This window comes from Podarcis tiliguerta (assembly GCF_965153285.1).
Source record: "Podarcis tiliguerta genome assembly, chromosome: 7".
Classification (NCBI taxonomy): domain Eukaryota; kingdom Metazoa; phylum Chordata; class Lepidosauria; order Squamata; family Lacertidae; genus Podarcis; species Podarcis tiliguerta.
In genome coordinates, this window is record NC_139540.1 from 38,711,262 (window position 1) to 38,727,544 (window position 16,283).

The window sequence follows — 16,283 nt, forward strand, 5'->3', positions numbered from 1 at the left end:
ATCAGAATATAAGGGCTCAAGCGGTCGTTAAGGTATCCTGGACACAAGGTGTCCAGGGCTTTGCATTTCAAGGGGATGGACTAGATTACCCTGGGGTCCCTTCCAACTCTACAGTTCTATGGTTCTACTATTGAACCTGGCCTGGTAGCATATGGGCAGGCAGTGCAGATCTTTTTACAGAGGTGTAACATGGTTTTGGCCATCTGCCCCCTTCAGTTTAGGCACTGTATTCTACACCAGCTGGAGCTTCTGGATGATGCTTAACCTGTCCGTACAGACCACATTGAAGCAATCTTGTTTTTCCATCACTAGTCTATCATGGTCCAGATAGCTGGTGTACAGGTAAGTGTTGCTCATGGCCCCACCGGTCAGTTTGTCACTTAATGACAAAGTTGTGTCTAGGTTAGTAAGGCAGGAATAACTTTGCAGAAACTATGTTGAATATTCTTCAAACTTGTCCGTCTATACAGTATGCTTGTTAATTTCATCTTTAATCATGCTTGCCAACTAGTTTACCCAGAAACAAAGTTCTGCCAACTGACCCATAATTTCCTGAATCCTACTAGATACCTTTTAAAAATTAGTTTGACTTTGACTACCTTCTAGTTCTCCAGTACAAAAGTTGATATTGGGGACAAGTCAGGTCAGTGTTCACAATGAAAATTTTGGGTTTAAAGGCAGGCGATGGGCAACTCCTCATTCAGTTTCTTGATGAGAGAAATGTGTGTCATCAGTAGGAGAATAGGCCTCCAGATTCCTGCTACTGAGAATGGCTGCCTTGAACTATTGGGCTTGGCTGGGGGCATCTAACTATTCAAGCTGAAGACGTTGTCCACCTCTGAGCTATATGAATGGATGGGTACAGTGTGTTAATAGTGATTGCTATTCTTGTTATCTCTGGAAACTATTACAGTTGTACCTCGTTTTGAGTCCAGGATCCGTTCCAGAGCCCTGGACGCGGGATCAAAGGGGCGCTCGACAGAGTGTTGCTCTGCGCACACGCATGCAGCAGTTTAGTGCTTCTGCTCAAGCGGCAAACCCGGAAGTAACCTGTTCCGGTACTTCTGGGTTTGCTGTGGACGTTCCATGGAATGGATGACCAACAGGGTGGACTTAAAACGAGGTACCACTGTAATATAATAGTTTGTCCTGCTTCTGGGTAGAAATCAGTAAAATAGTAAAGGTACAAATAAAGCTGTTTAAAGATGCATGACAAGAGATATAGAGACTTCATATTTCACAGCCTTAATTAAGTTTTGAAATAGTTTTAGGACTATTAACATTAAACAATGTTTAATGTAATGACAGATGCATGACTTAATATATTATTAATAAATAAGATTGTATCACCCTGTCTTTGACCAATAATAGATAATAGAAGAAGCAAAATAAGTCATTGTCACAACAGTAAATGATGATGTCAATAAGCCTATAGTAATGTGCCTTCCCCCCCTCCCTCCCCATGGAAGGCTTTCCAATAATTCATTGGTTCTTAAGGGCTGGCCCAGTTTATGAAAACACATGCATTTTACAATCGGACTATAACAACTGCTTTATTAATTGTGGTTTGTAGTTGCTTTTTACAGTCATATGAACTGGTTTTTCTCTGACTATGGAACTAAAGCAGTTGCATATCAGAAAAATGCTTAAAATAATGTGTTTATTTTTACTTCCCCTTGTGTGCCATGAATGTATACTTAAAAGCTTTGGGAATACTAATAATTATTACTGTTAAATTTGAATTCCACACTTCATCCAAAGATCCCAGGGCAGTTCACAACAGAAAAATACAAATGAGAATACAAAATACACAGTAAAGCAAAAATAAACCAATAACTCCCCTCCTACAAACACATTTAAAAAGCCATATAATGTTAATCGATTAGAATGTAATTAGTTATGCTCCCTCTCTCTCTTTAGTTTATAATATAGAGTGTCAGCAATATTTGATTATTCATCCCTGAAGGTTATCTGTACAATAGCAATATTGTTGGGTGGTAAATTATTATTTACAGTATTGCTATATCGTGTTTTCTGAAAGCCTCTTGAATAACTTCTGAATGGTCTTTCTGAGCCTCATACAAAAGCCATATAATTTCTAGGATCAAACTAAATAGTGCAAAGTTGTTTTAAATATGTATAACTGCTTACTATTTTTGAGAAGTATGGAATAGTTGTTCAAGTTTATTTAGGCTGTTATCCTAACGGCCCTTGACAGTTTTATATTGAATTCTACGTGAGTTCCTTCTGAATGAACGTTAATAGGCTCTGAATGTGTAATCAAAACATGCATTTGACCCAGTGCTACTCTGGGTGGTTGTTTTTTTTATTAAAAAACCCCCTCATTTTCCTCCCCTATCTCTCCACAGCAATTTACAATGCAGTTGTAACTATGCCTACTCAGAAGTAAGTCCTATTGAATTCAAAGGAACTCCCAGGTAAATAAGGTTAGGATTTCAGCCTAAATATTTGAGAATCCCAAGGAGTTTCCATTGCAAATTTATCCCATTAAATATGTGTTTAGTTTACAGACTTGCTCTCAGGTAGATCATTTCTCTTTGTGTGTTTCTTCTTTATCTGCAATATATATCAGTCATAAGCAGTGATTCATAAACAGCTGATTTTTTTGTTTTGTTTTGTTTTTACAATCCCACCTCCCACAGAGGCACAAATGTCTATTTAATTGCATTTAACTTTTAAGTCATTTCAGGGTGGGTGTTTTTTAAAAAAATGTCTCAAATTGTCATGTGTTCTCAAAGGTTGGATCACTTCTGTTTCTTGCTCTGCCTGAAGCAAGCAAAGGAGGAACTTTAGAAGGTGGATTTGGAGCAGTATGGATCATAACACATGTATACTTGTCCACCTACCCACATAACCTTTCTCCTGCTTCTACACAGCACAGTAGATGCATTTTGTTTCCTGTGGAAATGGAGGGGGATCTGTAGTCCTTGTGATATGTGTGTGTGTGTGTGTGTGTGAGAGAGAGAGAGAGAGAGAGAGTGAGTGAGAGTGTGCAGTGTTTGAAACTCCCATTGTTCTAGGTGCATTTTGCGACAGGGAACTTCATTATCGCAAGTAGTTTCTGAGCTCTGACCACAGTACTGCACCTAAAATTTCAGATTAAAACTGCAGAGTGGAAGGAAAGGAGTACCTTTTTCTGCCTCCCCACTTCCAGCTACTCTCTAAAGACTAGAGAGGAGGCCCTCTTAAGAATATTAGGGGGGTGGGCAGAGAAATGACTAGACCATATGAAAAATGAACATAATGTTTTAGCAGCAGGTCATTCATTTTCAGCTTTGTATTCTTGTTTTAAAAAAGCACACCTAGACATTCCCGTTGTTGTGCCCATAACCTAGTTTTAAGTGCCATTTAGCTCCTAGCTTTCATATCTGTTTCTAACAGTATGTGAGAGTGTGTGTGAGAGAGTGGTAGAGAGGCATTCCAGTGAAATACATTGTTAATTGTGGGGTTTATTTTAATTTTTTGACTGAAACACGTTAGATTAGGCATATTTTCCCCACATGCTGTCATTTGTGGGCTTTGCAATATGTGCCATTTGATATCAACAGTATCTAAATCCTGTTTGGTGAACATTAGCAGCACATCATTCCTACTCAGTTAATTTTGGTGTTGGTGGTCATGGTGATGGACTGGTGAGCATCTGACTGTGTGTGCAAATGCATCTTTTAATCTGTGTTAATAAATGAGTCCAGGAATAATATTGGTTCTTTTTTTAAAAAAACCCCTCTAATTTACAACACCTAACCAGCAACTAGAAAATGAAAGATTTTATTAACAGAACTTCTTAAATATAGGGATAAAATGTTTGAACTGCATTTTGCCCTCTAAACATCTGCAGCTAGATAAGAGAACACATTCACAGATTCAGGAAGTGTATGACACAATGCTATCATACGTTAACAGATTAAAAGAATATTGGATATACTTAGCCCAAATTGCTTATCTGGTAGAAAGAATTGCAGTACTAAGAATATCAATATAATCAAGTTGTATGGGATCAATTCCAATCTGTTACCCCCGAGGATGTGGACAGGCTGCTTGGACGAGTGAAACCAACCACTTGTCTCCTTGATCCTTGCCCATCCTGGCTTATAAAAGCTAGCCGGGAAGGACTGGGCGATGGGCTTCGTGGGGTGGTGAATGCGTCCCTCCGTGAGGGAGCCTTCCCAGACCCGCTGAAAGGGGGGGTTATTAAACCTCTTCTTAAAAAACCATCTTTAGATGCGGCCACAATGGCCAACTATCGCCCAGTCTCAAATCTTCCATTCTTGGGCAAGGTGATTGAGCGAGTGGTTGCTGAACAACTCCAGGCACTCCTGGAAGAAGCGGACCATTTGGATCCCTTCCAGTCGGGATTCAGGCCTCATCATGGGACTGAAACTGCCTTGGTCGCACTGGTTGATGATCTCTGGCGGGCTAGTGGGTAGCTAGTTGCTCTCAAGAGCAGAAGCTCTTTGGTTTGATCCAGGGTTTCAGCACCCAAAAAAAGAGAGCAGAAGCTCTTACCCCTGCTTTTTCTAAACCAGGGGACAGCAAGGTTTATCTTGCCTAGGCCAGATCGGTCCCGCGGAGATCCCTCCATGGGCTGGATCGCACATGCAAGCGCCCACGATTTTCAGCATTGTGCAGACACGATTTCCAGCGCCGCGGGAGCAAGTTGCTGCGCTGCGCCGGTTTAGCACAGCGCGCAAGCGGGCCACTCTTTTGGGGGTGGCTCCTGGGCTGGTCAAATAACCTCCGCGGGCCGCTAGCGGCCCATGGGCTTTAGGTTGCTGACCTCTGTTCTAAGCTATGGCGGTATCTGTTTTATGTGTTATTTGTTATAATTTTTATTCCTCACTTATTTAAAGAACCTCAGAATAGAAATCAGTCCTTCACTCGTATCCTCACAATACTGGAGCTATTAATGTAAGGTAGATTAGGCCATGGGGGTTCTGAACTTGGGTCTCTCCCATCCCTGTCCGTTGCTATTGTGTACTACACCACATTGGTTCTCATCTCTCACTGCTTCAGGAATGCAGCAGACTGTTGTGGTGGGTTGGCACTGGGCTGATGAGCTTATTAACCTGTTCCTCTCATGCAGTTTTCCTACTGAAATATCCCTCTAAGGTGCTTTTAACCCAGAAGGGGAAATACATGTTTCAAGCAAGTTTAACTACCAGTTTTTACTAAAGAATGGCAACAATAGGTAAAAGAAAACATAGTTCATATGGGAATACGTCTTCTTTAAAACAACAACAAAGGAAGTTGTGTTTGTAATAATTGTATTTGATTCTGAGTGTTTTTACAAAAAGCAACTTTGGTCTAAGTATGGATATTACCATAATTCTTTCTCCGACCCCACCCTGCCCATTCAACATCTATTGATAAGGAAAACAAAAAGGGGAAAGCACATTGAAGAGTCAGCTCTCCTTTGGGACTGCTTGACAATCTTTACTATTCAAGAGATTATTGTGGGGACATCTTTAACAAAATTAGAAACTTAATGTAATCAGACTTTTAATGTAATTCAATCTGTATGTTTCTAACTTGTATCAAATAGTAGTTGTTTCTAGACTCTGGTGTTGTTTTTCATTTGGCTGTGCACACTGTGTATCAGGTTATAACTGTCAGTGTTGATAGCTTTCTTTCCATAGACACTTACTTTAGTATTGTTAGCATTCAACATGATCACATCATTGATGGTACTTTCCAAAAGCTGGTAAATTAAAATACCTACTTTTATGTTATGTTAAAACTGGTTTTCAGTACGACTGTAGCCTGAACAAAAACAAGCCATGTACTAGCAACAAATGCCTAAACACTAGCAGTTCAAAAGCATGTCAAGTGCAAGTAGATAAATAGGTACTGCTCCGGCGGGAAGGTAAATGCTGTTTCCGTGCACTGCTCTGGTTTGCCAGAAGCGGCTTAGTCATGCTGGCCACATGACCCAGAAGCTGTCTGCGGCCAAACGCTGACTCCCTCAGCCTATAGAGCAAGATGAATGTGCAACCCCAGAGTCGTCCGTGACTGGACCTAATGATCAGGGGTATCTTTACCTAGTGCTTCCTAAATAGTACAGAAATGCACTTTTTATAAATAGGGTTTCACAAATCATTATTTTATTGTGTCTTATGAAATTTTGCTCTTCAGGTCAGTTTTCCTTAAAATTCCAGAATTAAATATGTGCTTGCAAAACATAATCGGTATACAAATGATAAACAAGTAGGCAGATATATTCTGCAGTGCATGCTGCAGTATGCGGTAAATGTTTAGTAGCTGGTACATGGTCATGGCTGTATACTGAGCACTTAAGAAGTCAAAATAACTCAGATTCTATGCACATGAAAGGTTTTTCTACCTGATTTCTCCCCTCCAGCATACCTTTACTGAGAGGTGGGGTGTTACCCAACACTGAGAGAAGCTATAGGGAGGCACACAGGATTATGATGTAGAAGAGGAAGTATCAGGATATTCCCTTGCACAAGCATCCTTTGCGCTGGTATTGGATACTGCCTATTAAGTGAAAATCAGTTGCACAAATCTGTGACACAGTACACGCTGCATGATACATAAGATGCAATAGATGATATGTTGTATTAATTAGTGTGCAAAACAGGACTATTTAGATTCCAAATAATGCAGATGAACATTTACTCAAAGTAATGCATTTCTGCCCAGTAATAATAACTACTAGCCCTTGTAAAGAATTTTGACCACTTTTAGTATTCAGGTAGGTGTTCTCGCTTATTGGTCTTAGCATTGTGCAAATCAAACACATTATTTTCTAATTATTTTATAAATGTCTTGATAAGCAGATATAAACTATGTACTTTGAATTGCATGTGGGCTTCATGCTCAGGAGTTTTAGGTTATAGTCCTGGACTGTCGACTGTCCTGGGTAGCATAAAGTGTGTCTTTGGTTGCAAACATATGTTTTAGTTGTTGTGGCATCTAATTAGTGTGCATGGTTGTTCAGGAATACAGGAATTAGAAACTTAGAAAGTTGATCTTCTTAAAGGTTTAAATAAATCATGTCTGATTTCTGTAACTGTATGCAGGCAGATATGTATATTTTAGCTTTATTTGCAGCAGCAGCACCCCAAATAACTCTAGTCCATAGAAGTTTCATCATTGAAATCTCTCCACACTTGGGTGGCATACAGGTGCCTGTATCTTCTGATTGGACAAATTCGGGCTGTTGGTATGCCACCCAGCTTGCTGCCAAGTCGCATACCTGAATAATCTGGCAGAAGTGCTCTGAAGTGTGATGCAGAAGAACCCCAGGACGCTGGTACTGGAAGTCAACAGTATCCATGCTAAAGTTACCTTGATTGAGCCAACTGAGGTCTTCGTGGCCTCTGTGGCAAACATGGGGTTGTCCCAAGTTGTCATTGACACAGCACATACGAAAGTCTTTGGTGTGTGGGTGTGAGAGAGACAGAGAATTGTGGTTAGAAGATTATCTGGGGTAGTTTGTTCATGCATAGATGTAGGACCCATTAGGATGATTCATCTTTAGGGATTTGCAGAATCCAAAGAATTTGGAAATTCTGTTGACTCTTTGGGCTGTCTATGAAATGACAAGATGTGCCAGGAAGTTGATATGATTGCCGCTGAATGCCCACTCTGACACTTTGGAACCATCCCTTTTCTCCCCCAGGATGTTCCAAGATATGAAACAGGATTTGTGAGGCTAGAATGCAAGTGGCATAAGATTCAGTGTGAGGTTGACTGAACATGTGCCTATTGTCATGCCTGTTGCAGGAGGTGAAGGTGGCAAAGAAGACTTACTTTGGTGCCTCCCTTGCATTCTCAAGCGCCTGGCCATCAGTGCTTTTCTTTGTGGTGAAGGGACCTTTGACACATGTCCCAGGAATAGTGTTGGAACCAACAGAGGCCTGCTGTGACATGTTTGCCATGTTACCATAATTACAGAGCTAGATGAGGTGTCCCAACACATCTTGCCCAATTTTATGGGATCTATTTTTCATTGACATGATCTGATAATGTAGATATAGCAGTTTCAGTGGTTTGGCCCACAGCTTGTTATTCACAGTGGTTATTCCATGAACTGCCCTGAGACCCCTGGGTATATAAATTCAATATATAATAATAGTTCCCTCCACCCCTGCTGTGCCCCTGTATTGTGGTAGCCCCTTTCACTGCAATATGTGGCTGAGCAACCATCGGCTGCTTCAGACATCTTGTAAAGATTGTGGTGCCCAGGTGGTCCCTGACTCATAAGATTGGACCCTGTTTTATGTGTTTGAATCCCCTGAATTTGTTTTACTTGCTTTTATATCCCTGCATATACTTTTATAATTCTGCTTTATTGGTTTTAGATTGAATTTTGTTTTAATGATATTGTTTGTTTAATTGTGTTGCTTGTTTTTTATATTGTATACGACTTAGGAATTTTAAAAAATATTAAACAGTTTATAAATACTTTAAAATAATTCACTTTATTATTTTACAGTAATTCTGTGATGATGATACTTGCAGAAAAATACAGCCAAGGAAAGATAGGCCAGAAGGCTTTTTCCTAGAATTACCATTTTTCTAGGTAAGTGATTCCCTTTTTATTTCAGTAAGTAGATTGTTTTAGTACAAAATAGGGCTTTGGTTAATGAATATTAATTAGAGAATAGTTAAAAGGATACAAAATTGTTAGGATTTGATTGTACAGTATTTGAGGTTGCAACCTCTTAAGCCCTGTTCCAGTACTGGTAATGCCAACTTCTCCAGCTTAGGGTTTTAGTTACTAACAAACGTATTTAGGAGCCGTCCCTACACTTAGCATTCCTATCTGGAGAAATTGTGTGGGTGGATTCAAAATGCATGCTGAGGGGTTGATAGGTGCCCTTCCCAATGCAAATGGAGGAATCTTATAGGGGAAAATATATGGGGCATTCTTCCATGTTGTGCTGAGAGCCTAACAAAGGCGGCATTTTTTCATCTCCGCCAAGCTAAGCAGTTGGCTCCTTACCTCTCTCGCCCTAACCTAGCCACTGTGATCCACGCGACGGTCACCTCCAGACTGGATTATTGTAACTCGCTGTACGTGGGGCTGCCCTTGAGACTGACCCAGAAACTCCAGCGGGTGCAGAATGTTGCAGCGAGTCTCCTTACGGGGTCCTCGCTGCGAGATCACATTCACCCGGTGCTATACCAGCTGCACTGGCTCCCGGTGGAGTACAGGATCAGGTTTAAGGTGCTGGTTTTAACCTTTAAAGCCCTATACGGCCTAGGACCCTCGTACATATGGGACCGCCTCTCTTGGTATGTCCCGCAGAGGAACTTACGATCTTCAAACAAAAACATCTTGGAGGTCCCAGGCCACAGAGAGGTTAGGCTGGCCTCAACCAGAGCCAGGGCTTTTTCGGCTGTGGCTCCGATCTGGTGGAACACTCTGCCACAAGAGATTAGGGCCCTGCGGGACTTGACATCTTTCCACAGGGCCTGCAAGACAGAGCTGTTCCGCCAAGCCTTTGGCCAGGGCACAGCCTGACTCCCTCCTTCGGCAATCTTCACAGAACTCTACCCAATGGTTGCCATCAATTTGATTTGAAGTAATTTTTTAATGAAATGGTTTTAAAATGTTGTCTTATTTTATTGTTGTCAGCCGCCCTGAGCCTGGCTTCAGCTGGGGAGGGCGGGATATAAATAAATAAATTATTTATATTTATAACTTTGAGAGATTGATTCATATTGTATGGCTAGGCAATCTCTGTACCCCCTATAATACTGATTTTATAATTAATAATTTTATAACTGATTTTATAATTTAATTATAAATTAAAGTTATAGGCAGATGCATTTTCCTGCATATGCTACTACCCTTCTTTAGGATTATAAATTAGACATCAGTGTTCTGTATTTTACCTCAAGTGCCTGTATTATGAAAGGTAGTTGAGATGGGTAGGAGCCTTTTGGGAATCTCAGAACCAACCTCTAACCTTTAAATTACACATTTCATATCAAACTTTAGATTTGGCATTGAATAGACATGCAGATGAAGGAAGATCTGTATCAGACAGATGATCCTTGAAGCTTCCAATAGATTCTAATACATGCATGTCCATCCCCACCTCATCATCTTTGATCCCCTCAGTTCTGCAGTCCTGAGGCAACTGGCAATTGGAACAGTGGATTCCTTCTGCCAGGGATGGAGTAGCATGCACTTTGGCTGCTGTATGAGATCAAACCGGTCATCTCTTTGCCACAATCTTTCTGTAAAGCAGGGGCTGCAGACTGCCAGTGCCAGTGTCAAAAGCCAGAGTGCACTTTCTTTTACTTTAGTGATCCCAGGACAACTGCAATTGAGCAGTAAGGCTGAGAAAAAAATGTCATAGAAATGTGTTACAAGCCAGCAGGATGTAGTAGTTAGCATTCATGTAAGATCAAAGCGACCCTGGTTCAAATCCCCACTCACCCTAATCTACTTCATAGGATAGGTAAAGAACCATATATACTACCCTAAGCTCTTTGGAGGAATGGTAGATACAGTTATAATTATAAGGAGAAACAGGTAAGGGAGGATGCAAAGTGGCCAAGAGAAAGCGTTCTTATAAAAATGAACTTTTCTATCCTTTAATCAATCACGTTCCAGCCTTGTCACATAGAAATATAATGCCTGACCAGTACTTATGAATGCAAAACAAACTCAGTGTGGTGTATAAATAAAATATAAGCCTGTAACATTTTGAAACTTTATACAAATAATTGCATCTCTTAGCCAAGCGGCCAATAACATGTTCATATATAGTAATATTGACGGGTTTATGTATGTATATACCGGTAAGTGCAAATTGCATAAGACAGATGTCAATGTCTAATTGAGGCATGTTTTGACTATGGAGTCTTCTTCAGTGGCAGATATTGAAGGGCATAAGGGAACAAATTATCACTGTCAGAAGAAAACTTATTTGAGGGCTCTGTATTGCTGCATTTTGGAAGACTGTAAGGTATGTATTTTTCAATCAATAAAGGAATTTTGTTGCAGCATGCTATAAATATGATCATGCACTCTTGTCTCCTGCCCAAAATAATGTACTTGTTTGTCTATTTATTGATATATATATGCATACTAGTTTGTTAGTATTATTATATATAATAACATTATTTGTCTGAATTTATTTGTTATAAAGTTTCATTTTAAGTTTCTTTATATAAGTTACAGGTTTTCATTTTGTTTATAAGCCACCTTGATTTTGTTCTGTATTCATCCTGATGTTATATTTGCCTGCCTCCATATTTCTTCTTTTTCCCCACAGGGCAGGTCATGTCCAATGTCCTTTGTGGTAGGGGCAGTCCTGGAGCTGGCCCTTATGTTGTCATTGCCTCTCTTGTACTATTCTGCCCACGCACACTTCAATGCATCCCCCATAATCCATACTTCAATGCATTGGCTGAGCAGCCGACAGTTGTTTAAAAGCTAATGTAATGTGTGAACCGAAAAGAATATAGCTCAACTTCTTTTTGAAAATAAATCACTTTCCTTTCAGGACGAACAAGATTAATTTATCTCATTGCAAGTTTTACATGTCATATTTGCCCCTTCACTACCATGCATAAGTAGCTGCTGCTGCTCCATGGAAAATTGAAAGATAAATAGTATACAATATGCAGTTTTCAGGGGGGAAACTGTAGACGAAAACTGGATAATTAAGCTCCTTGATGCTAACTGGGTTTTAAAGAGTGAATCAAACAAGTGTCTTGTTTTGGTTTCTCTGTACCTTGTTAGCTGGTGCAATTCTCACTGCACCAACCTTGAAACAAAACTAGAGATTGGTTACATTCTTTGGCTTTGTCCTTTTTCTAAGAACAATACAAGATACTTTTCTCAGGGCAGTTGAAGACTCAACCCAACCTTTTACTGCATGAAGTCTCTGCCCTCCCCCGGACATTTACCTTTGATAATAGAATAAAAATCACCATACAATCCAGGGCTTATCCTATGTTTTCCTTTTAGTGGGTGTAGCGATTTAGACAGGAGACTGAGTGCCAACTTGTGCATCCTTATATTCAGTTAGAATAACACAATAGTGTTATACTCATGTTTTGTATTGATTGTTGGTACTGTGGCACTAAAACAACTTTCTTTTTTTCCTTTTCTGTTTCTGTTTCTCGGCGTGTTTTCCTGTGTATTTCATATGGATGTGCTCCTTCCTTTTAATAGCGCTATGTCTACCTGAGAATCAAATGTACATTTGTTTTGACCTTGCTCCATTTGGTATGGATTACTTTGACCTATTAGGGCTCATGGTTACAAACAATAAGAACTTTAGTTGTACACCAAACACTTGGGTTGATTCATACTTGCATTATTCAAAATATTAGGCACAAATTAATATTATTAGCTTCCATACCCTGTGTTCAATTAGATTTTTTTTTAATAATGTGTGAAAATAAAAGCATGTCCTCTTAAAAATCTTTTAGGAGCCTCTTGCAAAGCAGTATTGAACCTGACAGGATTGGATTCCCTTCTACATGGAAACGTCAAACAAGGGCCTGCCAATGTGTTGCCGGAGTTAATTGAATTGTTATAGAAAATCATCATGGGAGGAGCTGTGAGTGCAGGAGAAGACAATGATGATTTAATTGATAACTTGAAAGAAGCACAATATATTCGTACTGACAGAGTGGAGCAAGCCTTCAGAGCTATTGATCGTGGTGACTACTACCTGGAAGGCTATAGGGACAATGCATATAAAGATTTGGCTTGGAAGCATGGAAATATACATTTATCAGCCCCTTGCATTTATTCTGAAGTCATGGAAGCTTTGAAACTTCAGCCAGGATTGTCTTTTCTTAATCTGGGTAGTGGAACCGGCTATTTAAGCACAATGGTGGGATTAATATTAGGTAATACTTTTTTTATATAAAAAAAAAATGTTAATAATATATGTTTTATGGCAGATGAAATTTATTAAGAATCTCAGTTTTACAACTGTGTGCATGCATAACTGTCATTTAGCTTCATAGCACTTTATAAGGAGGTTTTCCAGATGAATTGTACTTAATGTACAATTGACTTCAATGCCTTAAAATATTATTCAGGAATTTCAAATGCAACCTCCACTTTTAGCTCTTGATTCTTCACTTCTCAACTTGTGTTTTATTTATGATTTTGCTATTTTAGAAATGAGAGTTGAGTATTTCACTTGCATTCTTACTTAGGGCCAAACAACATGAGATATGGGAGATCTGAGATTGGATTTCCAGTGCTTCTAGTTCAAAGAAACTGAGTAGAGCAGTAGGATTTGGACATTAATGCTAGGGAGAAGGGGTCATATAACCCATTCTTTCTGTGCTGTTAGCACCTCTTGTGTTATACATTATGGCAAATCATATCTCAGGGATATAGATCAGAAAAGGAATGTTATATTCCGAGCATCTCTGTTCTGACCCAAATTTGAGAGATTCTGCAGATGGTTTAGCCAAAAGTGGAAATAGAGTCCAGCCATGGATCTCTTGCATTCCATGCAGTTTTGTTCTGAATAGTGTGTTTTTTAAAAAGTTATTAAAACTATTAATGAAACTAACAAATAATTAAGTCAATCTTTAATGACATGGGGAAATCCCTGAAAATTATTATTCATTCTAGAGAAAGCAGGAGTAAGACTGTCAGCTCACTGCTCCCTCTTGTGGGGAATAAAATACCTCTTCACTTAGTGCAGCATTGACCAAATTTATGGGGATGAAATTTATACTTTTTTCTCGATAGATTGTTTGAATTGTTCATTGCATGAGATTCTGTAACTTTATCCAAGTAATTAAATGTTTTGATACCTTTCCCAAGCATCTCCTGAACTTTAAATCCATAAATCATTTCGTTGCTAGTAATGGAGCATTGTTTCAAAGGTGCTTGTACATAGACACATGGGTGCATATTCTTATGAGCAGTTCTAGATGGCAACTCCTCCAGCAACATGGAAAGTTGAACAGGAAGGTATCAAACTACTGGCATGTGTGAAAGTTGGAGCTATGGTGGATGGTTTAGCTACTGTTCTGCCTCTACTGTTCTGCTAGTTTATTTGCATTAGCAGTGATCGGTGCAGGTATCAACTCAATTCCCATGTAGCTTGCATGTGTTAACTGCACTGCTGTAGAGTACCTGATACTTGCAGGTGCCTTCTATGAAAGATGACATAAGAGGAAACAGGCATACTTCAAATTTCTCTTCTGAAGCAAGTGTCATAATTAAACAGCTCTTCTGGTAGAAATATTTTGAGCAAGTTATGTGTTGACAACCTTTCTAAACTGTTCGCTAAACATGGTCTTCCAGATCCTTGACCAACACTTGAATCAAACACTTGGATAAAGTTACAGGAACTGACACAAACTCAGTACTTTGAAAGATACTGTTGTGTGACTGTAGACATTATTTCTGGTTATGTCTGTCTGCAGCTTGGTTTTTACTTGCATTTCTTCACACTGTCACAGGCATGTGAATAATAGCAACTGGGAAGGAAAATATAGTGTGGGAGCCATCCCATAATTAAAGCTATCTCCAAAGGGAGAATAAAGCTGGTCCTCTCTAGTTAAACATTTCAAGGTAGTCTGTATAAATGATCACATCATTTTTTTCATCCTAGATGAAATAATTAAAATCTGTCCATTATGAACACATATTGCAGTTTTGGGGTTGAAAGCTTTTTAAAAAATACACTCCCCCCCCCCACTTCATTTTATGGCCTAGCAGGAACCATTAGCTCTAAGTTGGATGCACCATTTTTACCAACCTGGTCACACGTTCTGAAGCTCAGAGGGGCATGACCAGGAATCAGTGTAGTTTCATCAGGATCCAAGCATGAGAGCAGAAATGCATAAGGAACAAGCCAATGAGCCCAGCAGGTGCCAGCCATGTGACTGGAGAGGGGAATACTAGAGCTATAGCTGTGCTGAAATTTCCTTGTTAAACTCTTTAAGCTTGAAACTAGGGTTTTGGATAGGACAAAGAGTTTTATTAAACAGTCCCTTCCTTTTCTCTCTCTCTCCCTCTCTCTCTCTCTCCCTCCCCCCCCTCCCCTCTCCCTCTCTCTTTCTCCTCACATCTCTTCACTTCCCAAATACTGTACTGGCTTAAAGTTGCTTAGTGTTCATATCAAATGTCCACCTTCATATACAAGGCACTCTTTGATTTAGCGAGGCTTAAATTGCTGCCGATTCTTAATTTACAGGCCCTTTTGGAATAAATCATGGAATAGAACTTCATCCAGATGTGGTGGAATATGCCAAGGAAAAACTGGAGAGCTTCATAAAATATAGTGATAGTTTTGATAAGTAAGTATGTTGTCGGCTTGGCTCATTTTGTGGCCTTAAACAGTTATTGTATGGTGGAAGTAAAACATACATATTTTTCTGGGATTTTAAAAGGAAACCTATTCTATTAATTATTGCAGCCACATAGTATTTCACACCAGTTTGCAATACAATTTTAAATTGTGAAGTTTTCAAAATACGGAGATGGCTACCTGGATTTTCCATTATGAGTAGGGGCATTATCACAGGGATGGGAAACTGAGGGCCAAATGCATCTTTGCAGGCCCCTCTATCTAGCCCCCAGGCTGCACTCTCAAGAACTGCTTTTGCCTGGTTGGACTGTTTTCTTGAATTGTAATAATGCCTTTTGCTTTCCTGGATAGAGAGGCAGAGGGGTTTGTGTATGTAGAATCCTCTGAACCTTGTGTGGTTGGAATGTAGCCTGATATACAAAGGTAAGATTCATAGTTTTGTTCCGCCTACTTTTTGCCTCTAGCTCCCAGAAAGGTTACCCACAAGAGAATGCAACCATTGGGCTGAAAAAGCTTAATCATGCCTGCTTCACTGCAATTGCATTATCAGTAATTGTGAACTCTCTTTCAATGTGTTCTTTTACTGACATAGATAAGTCTTTGCTATATCTACTGCTGATTAAGGGGATCCATCAATCCTTTGCCATGACTAAGCCGCTTCTGGCGAACCAGAGCAGCACACGGAAACGGCGTTTACCTTCCCGCCGGAGTGGCACCTATTTATCTACTTGCACTTTGATGTGCTTTCGAACTGCTAGGTTGGCAGGAGCAGGGACCGAGCAACGGGAGCTCACTCCGTCACAGGGATTCGAACCACCAACCTTCTGATCGGCAAGTCCAAGGCTCTGTGGTTTAACCCACAGCGCCACCCGCATCCCCTTGTCACAGCTAAAAAGAGTTAAAAGATTAGAAGTGGCAAAACAGAACTAATAATAATAATGATAATGATAATAATAATAATAATAATAATAATAATAATAATAG

General features: G+C 39.7%; 1 protein-coding gene across 17 annotated transcripts in view; it reads left to right on the forward strand.

The window, feature by feature from the left end:
* Positions 1 to 16,283, forward strand: part of PCMTD1 (protein-L-isoaspartate (D-aspartate) O-methyltransferase domain containing 1) — a 31,717-nt gene that overhangs the window by 4,361 nt on the left and 11,073 nt on the right. For 4 of the 17 annotated variants that reach the window (XM_083451279.1, XM_083451277.1, XM_083451286.1 and 1 more), the window contains exons 2-5: positions 8,480 to 8,566; positions 10,873 to 10,967; positions 12,442 to 12,867; positions 15,186 to 15,288. In XM_083451279.1, coding sequence (XP_083307405.1) covers positions 12,561 to 12,867; positions 15,186 to 15,288 — 410 coding nt within the window. In that variant the 5' untranslated portion in view covers positions 8,480 to 8,566; positions 10,873 to 10,967; positions 12,442 to 12,560. Of the gene's footprint in view, positions 1 to 221; positions 343 to 2,369; positions 2,407 to 8,479; positions 8,567 to 10,872; positions 10,968 to 12,441; positions 12,868 to 15,185; positions 15,289 to 16,283 lie in introns of those variants that run through there. The other 13 variants (XM_083451284.1, XM_083451283.1, XM_083451292.1 and 10 more) reach the window with 8 other exon arrangements.